The sequence below is a fragment of the Sinocyclocheilus grahami genome, unplaced genomic scaffold (assembly GCF_001515645.1).
Source record: "Sinocyclocheilus grahami isolate Dianchi unplaced genomic scaffold, SAMN03320097.WGS_v1.1 scaffold423.1, whole genome shotgun sequence".
In the NCBI taxonomy this organism is placed as follows: domain Eukaryota; kingdom Metazoa; phylum Chordata; class Actinopteri; order Cypriniformes; family Cyprinidae; genus Sinocyclocheilus; species Sinocyclocheilus grahami.
Window position 1 is genome coordinate 400,522 of NW_015505602.1, and position 12,384 is coordinate 412,905.

At 34.2% G+C, this 12,384-nt stretch overlaps 2 protein-coding genes across 2 annotated transcripts in view; both read left to right on the plus strand.

The window, feature by feature from the left end:
* The window catches only part of LOC107551395 (THO complex subunit 5 homolog), a 19,284-nt gene extending 8,156 nt beyond the window's left edge, over positions 1-11,128 (plus strand). The window contains exons 15-21 of the mRNA XM_016232978.1: positions 2,052-2,148; positions 3,369-3,480; positions 4,010-4,113; positions 4,254-4,388; positions 7,180-7,286; positions 10,230-10,412; positions 10,901-11,128. Coding sequence (XP_016088464.1) covers positions 2,052-2,148; positions 3,369-3,480; positions 4,010-4,113; positions 4,254-4,388; positions 7,180-7,286; positions 10,230-10,412; positions 10,901-10,964 — 802 coding nt within the window. The 3' untranslated portion in view covers positions 10,965-11,128. The remainder of the gene's footprint in view (positions 1-2,051; positions 2,149-3,368; positions 3,481-4,009; positions 4,114-4,253; positions 4,389-7,179; positions 7,287-10,229; positions 10,413-10,900) is intronic.
* Positions 11,129-11,476: 348 nt separating this feature from the next.
* The window catches only part of LOC107551396 (chitinase domain-containing protein 1-like), a 7,334-nt gene continuing 6,426 nt past the window's right edge, over positions 11,477-12,384 (plus strand). Inside the window, exons 1-3 of the mRNA XM_016232979.1 lie at positions 11,477-11,595; positions 11,795-11,903; positions 12,039-12,214. Coding sequence (XP_016088465.1) covers positions 11,796-11,903; positions 12,039-12,214 — 284 coding nt within the window. The 5' untranslated portion in view covers positions 11,477-11,595; position 11,795. The remainder of the gene's footprint in view (positions 11,596-11,794; positions 11,904-12,038; positions 12,215-12,384) is intronic.

Below are 12,384 nucleotides of genomic sequence, written 5' to 3' on the forward strand. Positions count from 1 at the left end.
ATCTGCCAGGACCTTGCTCGCTAATCTAAGCGCTCCAAAGTTTGGCTACATTTGCGATCAGAAGCCAAAAAAGCTAAGTATAATATTTGTGATAGATAAACATTTTGCAAGAGAAGTGTCACCACCAACATGACAAAGCACTTTAATTTAATAGATCGTTAAAGATCGCGATTCAAACACCAACGTGATTCTATTCCTAAATCACAATTCGTCTGTTTCATTCCTCAACCTTTGACATGTGCGATCAATGTTGTGATCACTTGGTTCGTCTGTGCAGCATACGATCACATCAGTGTTATTTGAACATTTAAATCTGCGTTCGCGCTGCCGCTGACCTAAAGAGAGCATTTGTCTGTCATGAATGAAACAGCTTCACAGTCTTTTCAGCCACACAGTATCATTATTTCTGTGTTACAAACATTCAAATCACAGAAGTACTGGGATAAAAGTTTATAGTTCAGATATGAACCGTGTGTACGATGTGTACGGTAGCGATTAAAATAGAGTAAATCACCTTTTGAAAGTAATTTGATACTTCAAATAATCACATTGGAATCAAAACTGGGAATCGGAATCAATAAGCAGAATCGGAATCGGAATTGATAAAATTCAAACGATACCCAACCCTAGTATTAATATCACCAGAGATTGCGTAATACTGACATAATAAGAAGAAATGAAAGGGTTAGTTCACCCAAAAATGAAAATTACCCCATGATTTACTCACCTTTAAGTCATCCTAGGTGTATATGACATTCTTCTTTCAGACGAATACAATCTGAGTTATATTAAATAATGTCCAGGCTAATCCATGCTTTATAATGGGAGTGGATGGTAGCCCAAAATTTGAATTTGAAGTCCAAAAAATTGCACCCATCCATTATAAAAGAAGTCCACACGGCTCCGGGAGGTTAGTAGAGGCCTTCTGAAGCGACACGATGCGTTTGTGTAAGAAAATACCCATATTTACAACTTCATAAACCTTAATCTCTAGCTTCCGCTAACTGTCGTACGCTCGTTCACGAGAGAGTGGCGTCCAGCGGATGACGTAGCACGTAGGCGAACGCGGTGACGAACGTGGAAGCGCAGAGGAGAGAGCGAAACAAAACGCCGGTCACAAATTAGTAGTACAAAACGAGGATTTGTAAAGAAAAATGTCGAAGGATTTCGATATAAGCCAAGAGGACACTGGGTTTCCTTTGCTGTAAACAAATCTTGTTTATCGCGAGACTAGCATATTCTCACCGGAGCTTATGCTACGCTTACGTGCTACGTCATCCGCTGGACGCCACTCTCTCGTGAACGAGCGTACGACAGTTTGCGGAAGCTAGAGATTAAGGTTTATGAAGTTGTAAATGTGGATATTTTCTTACACAAACGCATCGTGTCGCTTCAGAAGGCCTTTATTAACCTCACGGAGCCGTGTGGACTTCTTTTATAATGGATGGGTGCAATTTTTTGGACTTCAAATTTCTTACACAAACGCATCGTGTCACTTCAGAAGGCCTTTACTAACCTCCCGGAGCCGTGTGGACTTCTTTTATAATGGATGGGTGCAATTTTTTGGACTTCAAATTTTGGGCTACCATCCACTCCCATTATAAAGCATGGATTAGCCTGGACATTATTTAATATAACTCAGATTGTATTCGTCTGAAAGAAGAATGTCATATACACCTAGGATGGCTTGAGGGTGAGTAAATCATGGGGTAATTTTCATTTTTGGGTGAACTATCCCTTTAACTAAATTATATTAGGTGACAGATTTAGTGCTTACATAATTTTTTTTTACTAGATTTGCATTATATATAATGTTTATACTATATGTATATATTTTATTTAGCTTTTTAATATATTTGAAATATTAAATTGCGTATAATAATTATTAAACTATTTTTAAAATGTTTTTTTCTTTAAAATGTATTGGCATTATGATTGTTTTAATTTATACTACTACGAATGTGTCATGAAAAATCCTTTGCTTTTGATATGGCATTAAGTAATTAAAATAAAAATAAAAAATCTAAAATAAAATGTACATTTCTGTGCAGAATCACTACATTTGTGGATTATGTGTCAGATCTTGGACATCCGTATGTTTGGGTGCAGAAATTGGGAGGCCTGCAGTTCTCGTCTGATGGTGCACAGGTGTGTGTTGCTTTAGAAATGTTTGAGTTACATTTTGCAGTTTAAATTGAAGCAGAACATCTTAAATTCATAAAGCTGTGGCATTAAATGTTGTATGCACTGCAAAAATCATATATCTTCCTCAATTTTGTTTTCTATTACAAATATTTAAGTGTCCTTAAATCGAGATGCAGACTCGGAGTATGCAAAATGAAGATATGAAATCTTGTTTTCTGAGAAATTAAGCAAAATTAAGTGAGTTTATTTTTAAAGCAAGAACAAATACCTGTCTGTGGAGTATGAAAGCTTGTTTTTCTTTAAATGAAGTTGATTTTTTTTCTAAGCTTTTAGAAACATTTGCAGGTATTTGATCTTATTTGAATCATAAGCATAATTTTGATCAAATTCTTAAACAGAATGTCATTTTGCTTCATAAAAAATCTTGATTTAAGAGTTTGCACTGGAAAACAAGACAAAAATACTGAGAAAGGACGTCACTTTATTTCAGTGTGATCAGGAGTAACACTTATTTCCATATTTCTAGCTAAGCTAAATGAATCAAAAAGTAATGGAGATCTGTTGAAAGATGTATTTTCCAATTTTGAAGTGTTACTCATTGTAGGGCTGCACGATTATGACAAAAATCATAATTGTCGATTATTCCATTGAAATTGTAATTGCGATTATTAATTATGATTATCACAATTTACACTGAATGATGTTTATACCATTGTTTGATGCAACTGCATGCCGTATTTTTATATGAAAATAAACAAGCTGAAAACACTAACTGAAAAACCTTTAGTGCTTTTCTATAGTATTAAGCCTCAAATGTCAAATATACATCAGATTGGTTTCTTCTTTAAATTATAAAAAAAGTAAAAATATGAATGGTATTATAATGTTATACTAAAATTAAAACAATGGAAAAACCCTTAAGATCACATGTAGAAAGAAAAAAAAACGCATCTTAAGCATGCAGAATAACATAAGTGGACTTTGAACGATTAATTGGCGCTTTGAACGATTATGTAATTGTGATATCCATAATTGTAATCGCGATTAGAAATTTGATTAATTGTGCAGCCCTTACTCATTGTATAGATCCCTAAATATTTAAATATAGAAGTCGTCTAAAATGTACCTTTATGAAACTTGCAGAAAACTTCAAAATAAGCTTTATTATTGACATCGGTGAAAAGTTAGCAGTATTGTAATGTCATGAAGTGTGTTTGTTTCAGTTGGAGCTGATGGGCAACGCTCTGAGCGCCAGTCACATGGAGAGGACCATGAAGCTGCTGCAAGGAAGACTGCAGGCCCGACTGGCCCTACACAAGCAGTTCAGCTCGCTGGGTATGAGACGGTCAGATGTTCACTGTGTTTATCTGGTGTTGCTTTGCAGTAGCTGAGGTTTCTGTGTATTTGTTTGTTATGCGGTTACAGAGGAATTCTGGGTGTTTGCCTGGTGGTTATTTACTGGCCAAGGTCAACAAATTCAACAACCCATATTTAGAAACAAGATATCCCATAGATAAATTCAGAAGATGTGTATTTAGTCAATAAATATGCATTACACTACACAAAAATATGAGGCAGCAAAACTCTTTTCATTGATAATAATGAGAAAGGTTTCTGAAGGATCATGTGACACTGAAGAATGGAGGAAAATACAGCTTTGATCACAGGAATAAATTACATTTTAAAATATATTCAAGTAGAAAGCAGTTCTTTTAAATTGTAATAATATATTACTGTTTTTACTGTATCTTTCGTTAAATAAATGCACCCTTAATAAATATAATAATTGAACCATGATGCTGTTGAATGCTGCTGTCTGTTTAGTTAGTTGCGTTAACAGTGCAGTGGGTTTGTTCTGTTCCAGAGCACAGCATCATTCCCGTCTCCGGCGAGTGCCAGCATCTGTTTCCTGCTAAAGTGGTTTCCGGTCTCACTCGCTGGACCATGATGAGCTACCAGGAGTTCACTGTACGTTTCTTCCAGTCTGGAAATACTCTTTCAAATCGGGGGATGTTTAGCATCTCACACCGACATCGTGGGCAAGCCTAGTGCAAATTTGGTTTCTTGAGTGAAAATCAGTGCCTCAAAGTTTGGTTCCTGTTGAACAGGAACTGGGCTTCGTGCAGCATGTGTTGAAGGCCGGTCTGCTGCGTGAGACGGATCTGTTCTTCATGGCGGTTGTGGAGAGAGGAACAGGTGGGAATTGTGCTCTTGTGTCAGACTCTTCACTGTCGACATGTTCGGTTTGAATTTGTAGCTTATTGTGGCCTAAAATCATGCACTTAGAGAGTGTTTGTGATGTTTAGGGTGGCGGGTGAATTTGAAATCCATGATATCTCATTTACTTGCTACTCTAGTATTTAATTTAATTTAATTTATGCATTAAGCAGACGCTTTTATTCAAAGCGACTTACAACGCATTCAGGCTATAATTTTTTTTTACCAGTATGCGTGTTCCCTGGGAATTGAAACCATGACCTTTTGCGCTGCTGACGCAGCGCTCTACCACTGAGCCACAGGAATATCAAACCAAAGTATTTTTATGGTTAACAAACTTTTCTAAAACTACAACTAAATCTGTTAAAACTATTAAAACTAGGGATGTAACGATTCACTCAACTCACGATTTTGATTTCACGATTCGATTTTCTCACGATTTTGAGATTGAAGGCATTTTACAGTAAATGAAAAGGTGTCGGTTTATTAGGCTATTGCTACAGGTTTCTTTGTGAAATCGAAATACAACAAAACTAAATTGAAATTTTAAAACAAACCCCAAATCAAACACGTTACACAAATAAAATAAATCTCTTAATATGAACAAACTAAGGCTTTGTCTGTGCTCTTTGCATTTAAAATTAGAGGCAACCGCTCTATTTTAATCATGATCCAAACAAAGATGCAGCATACATGCAGCATGAGTAGTTTTTAATCTAAATTAGATTGTATAATTTTGAAATGTGAACGAAAAAGCAGACGAGCTGAATGAGACGCAGATTCACTCTCTGCCAGCAGGTGGCGCTCATGGAACAGCAATGATACAGTGTTTCCTGGGTTACCGCTGTAAACAAAGGAACCCTACTTTAATATGCATTGTTCAGAGACAAGATGAAAAGAAAATACCACATAAACTTTTCTAAAGATAGTCAGTTCCCCTCAGAGATACAATCATATAAACTCCTACTCCAATTATATTAATTATATCGCGATTTGTTTGGCATCTCAACCGATTTGAATCGTCACATATTTGAATCGATTTTCAACCGGCTTGCGGTTAATCGTTACATCCCTAATTAAAATATTTTGTTAATTGAAATAAAATTACACAAATTACACTAAAACCATACAAATGTGTAACGTTCGGCTCGGCTGTTGGTCGAATTTACAATTGTTAAAATGGGGTCAAATTATACTGTGTGCGAGCTTTGAGTGTTTAAAAAGATGAGACAGACAACAATGTTAAAAGTGAAAATCAAATATATATTTACAATATTCACAAGAGACTTAAAACGACACTATAAAACTAGAATCATTTCGGCTGTTAAAAGCACAGAGTCTTTCAGTTCCATGCCCTAAAACAGTCCTTAAGAATCCTAGTGTGCTGTAAGTCCCAATATGAATGTGATAAGTGTCCACCGGTGTATATACAAAAGTCCACAGAAGTGATAATCCAAAAGTGCTGGAAAGGCGAGTCCACAATGGTAACTCCGCTATTCAGGTGATCACCAAATGGTCGTGAGCAATGACACTGCTTGTTTGGCATGCTGCCTCCTTGATGCTGTCCATTTCCTATTTCCTGTCATGTGATCAGTCACATCACAGGCAGACCCAGACTCATTTAAAGACGTACACACATTAAAATGGCTAAGACAACATGAAAACCTATTAAAACGCAATTATACATAAAATCATGATAATATATTGAGCAGGTTAAAACGTGTCCTGTGTGACAGTGTCAGAAATGTAATTACTGAAATATTTTATTGAAATAAAATAAAATATAAAAAAGTTACTTTATTTCAGCTATTAAAACTAAATAAACTACAACCAAAAACTATATAGACATATTAAAAATGAATAACAATAAAATTGGGAAAAACAAACCGAAAAATTAAAAGACAATTAACAAAAATGTAATTGAAACAGATAATAAATAAAACCTAATTCAAAATATTAACAAAATATTAAATGATAATAGAATATCAGTGATACTAAAATAATACTGTTGTATTGGCAACTAAATTAAATTAAATAATTTGCAGTACTTAAATTACTAAAACTAAAATTAAAGCTAAATAGAACTAATAAAAAGGACAAAAAACATAACAAAATTACTAAAACTTTAAAATTAAAATTAAAACAGCAAATATAAAAATACCAAAAAACTATAATGGTACAGTAATTGTATTAAAATAACACTGACAACTAAACAAAATAAAATAAATATAAATAAAATGTTGAAGTTTTAAGTTGAAGCACTAAAATTACTTAAGCTACAGCTGAAATACAAATTAAAGCTAAATAAAAAAAAAAAATAAAAAATAAAAATGACAAAAGCACATAAAATTATTAAAACTAAAATGAAATAAATCTTATTCAGATTAGTGCTGTCAAACAATCGCATCCAAAATAAAGGTTTTTGTTTACATAACATATATGAGTGTATTGTTTATATTTATTATGTATATATAAATGCACACACATGCATGTATATATTTAAAAAAAATGTTATGTTTATATGTTAAATATATTTATACAAATATATACATATAAATATTCTCAAAATATACAGTGGGGCAAAAAAGTATTTAGTCAGCCACCAATTGTGCAAGTTCTCCCACTTAAAAAGATGAGAGAGGCCTGTAATTTTCATCATAGGTATACCTCAACTATGAGAGACAAAATGAGAAAAAAAATCCAGAAAATCACATTGTAGGATTTTTAAAGAATTCACCGACATCGTGGGCAAGCCTAGTGCAAATTTGGTTTCTTGAGTGAAAATCAGTGCCTCAAAGTTTGGTTCCTGTTGAACAGGAACTGGGCTTCGTGCAGCATGTGTTGAAGGCCGGTCTGCTGCGTGAGACGGATCTGTTCTTCATGGCGGTTGTGGAGAGAGGAACAGGTGGGAATTGTGCTCTTGTGTCAGACTCTTCACTGTCGACATGTTCGGTTTGAATTTGTAGCTTATTGTGGCCTAAAATCATGCACTTAGAGAGTGTTTGTGATGTTTAGGGTGGCGGGTGAATTTGAAATCCATGATATCTCATTTACTTGCTACTCTAGTATTTAATTTAATTTAATTTATGCATTAAGCAGACGCTTTTATTCAAAGCGACTTACAACGCATTCAGGCTATAATTTTTTTTTACCAGTATGCGTGTTCCCTGGGAATTGAAACCATGACCTTTTGCGCTGCTGACGCAGCGCTCTACCACTGAGCCACAGGAATATCAAACCAAAGTATTTTTATGGTTAACAAACTTTTCTAAAACTACAACTAAATCTGTTAAAACTATTAAAACTAGGGATGTAACGATTCACTCAACTCACGATTTTGATTTCACGATTCGATTTTCTCACGATTTTGAGATTGAAGGCATTTTACAGTAAATGAAAAGGTGTCGGTTTATTAGGCTATTGCTACAGGTTTCTTTGTGAAATCGAAATACAACAAAACTAAATTGAAATTTTAAAACAAACCCCAAATCAAACACGTTACACAAATAAAATAAATCTCTTAATATGAACAAACTAAGGCTTTGTCTGTGCTCTTTGCATTTAAAATTAGAGGCAACCGCTCTATTTTAATCATGATCCAAACAAAGATGCAGCATACATGCAGCATGAGTAGTTTTTAATCTAAATTAGATTGTATAATTTTGAAATGTGAACGAAAAAGCAGACGAGCTGAATGAGACGCAGATTCACTCTCTGCCAGCAGGTGGCGCTCATGGAACAGCAATGATACAGTGTTTCCTGGGTTACCGCTGTAAACAAAGGAACCCTACTTTAATATGCATTGTTCAGAGACAAGATGAAAAGAAAATACCACATAAACTTTTCTAAAGATAGTCAGTTCCCCTCAGAGATACAATCATATAAACTCCTACTCCAATTATATTAATTATATCGCGATTTGTTTGGCATCTCAACCGATTTGAATCGTCACATATTTGAATCGATTTTCAACCGGCTTGCGGTTAATCGTTACATCCCTAATTAAAATATTTTGTTAATTGAAATAAAATTACACAAATTACACTAAAACCATACAAATGTGTAACGTTCGGCTCGGCTGTTGGTCGAATTTACAATTGTTAAAATGGGGTCAAATTATACTGTGTGCGAGCTTTGAGTGTTTAAAAAGATGAGACAGACAACAATGTTAAAAGTGAAAATCAAATATATATTTACAATATTCACAAGAGACTTAAAACGACACTATAAAACTAGAATCATTTCGGCTGTTAAAAGCACAGAGTCTTTCAGTTCCATGCCCTAAAACAGTCCTTAAGAATCCTAGTGTGCTGTAAGTCCCAATATGAATGTGATAAGTGTCCACCGGTGTATATACAAAAGTCCACAGAAGTGATAATCCAAAAGTGCTGGAAAGGCGAGTCCACAATGGTAACTCCGCTATTCAGGTGATCACCAAATGGTCGTGAGCAATGACACTGCTTGTTTGGCATGCTGCCTCCTTGATGCTGTCCATTTCCTATTTCCTGTCATGTGATCAGTCACATCACAGGCAGACCCAGACTAATTTAAAGACGTACACACATTAAAATGGCTAAGACAACATGAAAACCTATTAAAACGCAATTATACATAAAATCATGATAATATATTGAGCAGGTTAAAACGTGTCCTGTGTGACAGTGTCAGAAATGTAATTACTGAAATATTTTATTGAAATAAAATAAAATATAAAAAAGTTACTTTATTTCAGCTATTAAAACTAAATAAACTACAACCAAAAACTATATAGACATATTAAAAATGAATAACAATAAAATTGGGAAAAACAAACCGAAAAATTAAAAGACAATTAACAAAAATGTAATTGAAACAGATAATAAATAAAACCTAATTCAAAATATTAACAAAATATTAAATGATAATAGAATATCAGTGATACTAAAATAATACTGTTGTATTGGCAACTAAATTAAATTAAATAATTTGCAGTACTTAAATTACTAAAACTAAAATTAAAGCTAAATAGAACTAATAAAAAGGACAAAAAACATAACAAAATTACTAAAACTTTAAAATTAAAATTAAAACAGCAAATATAAAAATACCAAAAAACTATAATGGTACAGTAATTGTATTAAAATAACACTGACAACTAAACAAAATAAAATAAATATAAATAAAATGTTGAAGTTTTAAGTTGAAGCACTAAAATTACTTAAGCTACAGCTGAAATACAAATTAAAGCTAAATAAAAAAAAAAAATAAAAAATAAAAATGACAAAAGCACATAAAATTATTAAAACTAAAATGAAATAAATCTTATTCAGATTAGTGCTGTCAAACAATCGCATCCAAAATAAAGGTTTTTGTTTACATAACATATATGAGTGTATTGTTTATATTTATTATGTATATATAAATGCACACACATGCATGTATATATTTAAAAAAAATACTATGCGTCTCCTAGCGACCAATAAGACCCTAGCAAACTAATAGCAATCCAAAAGAACCTAGCAACCTCCTAACAACACTATGGAAAATACTATATGGAAAAAATAAAAAATAAAAATGACAAAAGCACATAAAATTATTAAAACTAAAATGAAATAAATCTTATTCAGATTAGTGCTGTCAAACAATCGCATCCAAAATAAAGGTTTTTGTTTACATAACATATATGAGTGTATTGTTTATATTTATTATGTATATATAAATGCACACACATGCATGTATATATTTAAAAAAAATGTTATGTTTATATGTTAAATATATTTATACAAATATATACATATAAATATTCTCAAAATATACAGTGGGGCAAAAAAGTATTTAGTCAGCCACCAATTGTGCAAGTTCTCCCACTTAAAAAGATGAATGGAGAGCGAGGTGAACGTGTTCCGGGCCGAGCTGCAGGGGCCTCGTCCGGGTCTCCAGCTCCTGACCAATCAGATCCAGCGCTTGTGTGTGTGTCTGGATGTGTATCTGGAGATGGAGAGTCAAGTGTGTGACGGCTCTGAGGGACCCAAGGAGTTTCCCAGAGAGAAGATGTGCTTGCGTACTGCCAGGTAACACACTAGACCTTCTGCAAATACACAGAGGAACGAATCAAAATGGTTGTTTGCTGGAAGTTAACAATGTTTAACATTGTTAACATTTAAACAAAATACAGGCATTTTCCCAATCGTATGATATGCGTTGATAAATTGTGCACATTAAGCAATGCTTGTTTTTAGAAATAAGTTTTAAATTTTGATTTCATGATAACTTGTATTTAACCCAGAATATTAATATAATTAATATAATTAATATCTTCAAGAAACGGCTAAAAACACCTCTTCCATCTTTATTTGACCCTCTAACTCTATCTCAGTTAGCCTAACGCAAAAACTTGCATACCATTGCTCTTTTGTTGGTTTTGATTGCTTCCATTGTCCTCATTTGTAAGTTGCTTTGGATAAAAGCGTCTGCTGAATTATTATGGCTAATAATTTCCATGATTTCTGGTGGATACAAATATGTGGTGTTCATGTGAAATCTCAATTCTTTCTCTCAGGGGTCCCAGTCGTCTGAAGCCCTTCAAGTACAATCATCCTCAGGGCTTCTTCAGTCACCGCTGAACCAGGATCGCAGGACGAGCGAGGCTGTTTTAGTGTTATTAGCAGGGACTGAAAGCCCTCGCTCATTTGCTTCCATCTACCTTTTTATCTCTATTTTTTCTCCTGTTTCTCTGTTTGCTCATATAATGTGAATTAGAAAATAAACTCTGATTTTGATTAGAAAATCTGCCTGTCTTCTCAGCTGTTTGATGATTCCAGCTTTATGTGGTATTACCTGTATGTATTATATTTATATTTGTTTGATATGCTTTACCATTTTTATTGTATTTATATTTTTGATTCTTTTATTATATAATTATACACACATTTATATGCATATAAACATACTGTATATATACATGTGTGTGTGTGTGTGTATGTATATATATATATATACACACACACACACTTTTTAATATGCATGCATTTACATGTTTTATTCATGCTTTAGTACTTTTCATAGAAACGATGCGAAATTATTTGTTCAGCTTTATCGTAAAGAATTTGTTAGAGACTCTTATTTTGAAAACGGCAGCGGTTCGGGGTCACGTGACAGTAAATGCACACAGTGTCGAACCTGTATGTCCACATCATCTCTGCGGAAGATCATGAACCTTTATATCGCAGAGTAAGCTTATTAGACACATATCGGGTGAGTGATTGGATTTTCTTTTAATTTTGTCCCTCGTGTTAAAACTGCAGCACAGGTGCATTTAATGCTGCATTTGAGACGCGTTATTTTTCAGAAAAAAACCCGTACCATTTTTTCATTGATACTGTGGTAACACCATAGTGCAGTGTTGATATCAAAAGATTTATGATTATTATAATCCGTGTCTGTTGCTCCTCAGAATGAGAGCAGATTTGACGCTTCTGCTCGTCTGTTTGCTGCTGCCTGCAGTCAGAGGCACATTATCAAAGACCGATGGCAAGAAAGCCAGTAAGATCCAGGAGGCGGAGGTGAGACTGCTGTGATCTGTGTGAGTGTTGTCTGTTGGATATGCTAACACTGAGAGAGAGTGTGTGTGTGTGTGTGTGTGTGTGTGTGTGTGTGTGTGTGTGTGTGTGTGTGTGTGTGTGTGTGTGTGTGTGAAGACGGCAAGACGGCATCGTCCGGTGCAGGAGCGCGGTCTGGCGGTGACGGAGCCTCAGTGGCGGGACATAGTGAGAGAGGAGAAGAGGTTCTGTCCCCAGTGTGTGTCCACACGACACTTTAGAGGAGCTGTGCTGGGATACATCACACCTGTGAGTCACACAGCATCTATCTATCGGTCCGTCCATCTGTCTGTCTACAGGTGCATCTCAATAAATTAGAATGTCGTGGAAAAGTTCATTTATTTCAGTAATTCAACTAAAATTGTGAAACTAGTGTATTAAATAAATTCAATGCACACAGACTGAAGTAGTTTAAGTCTTTGGTTCTTTTAATTGTGATGATTTT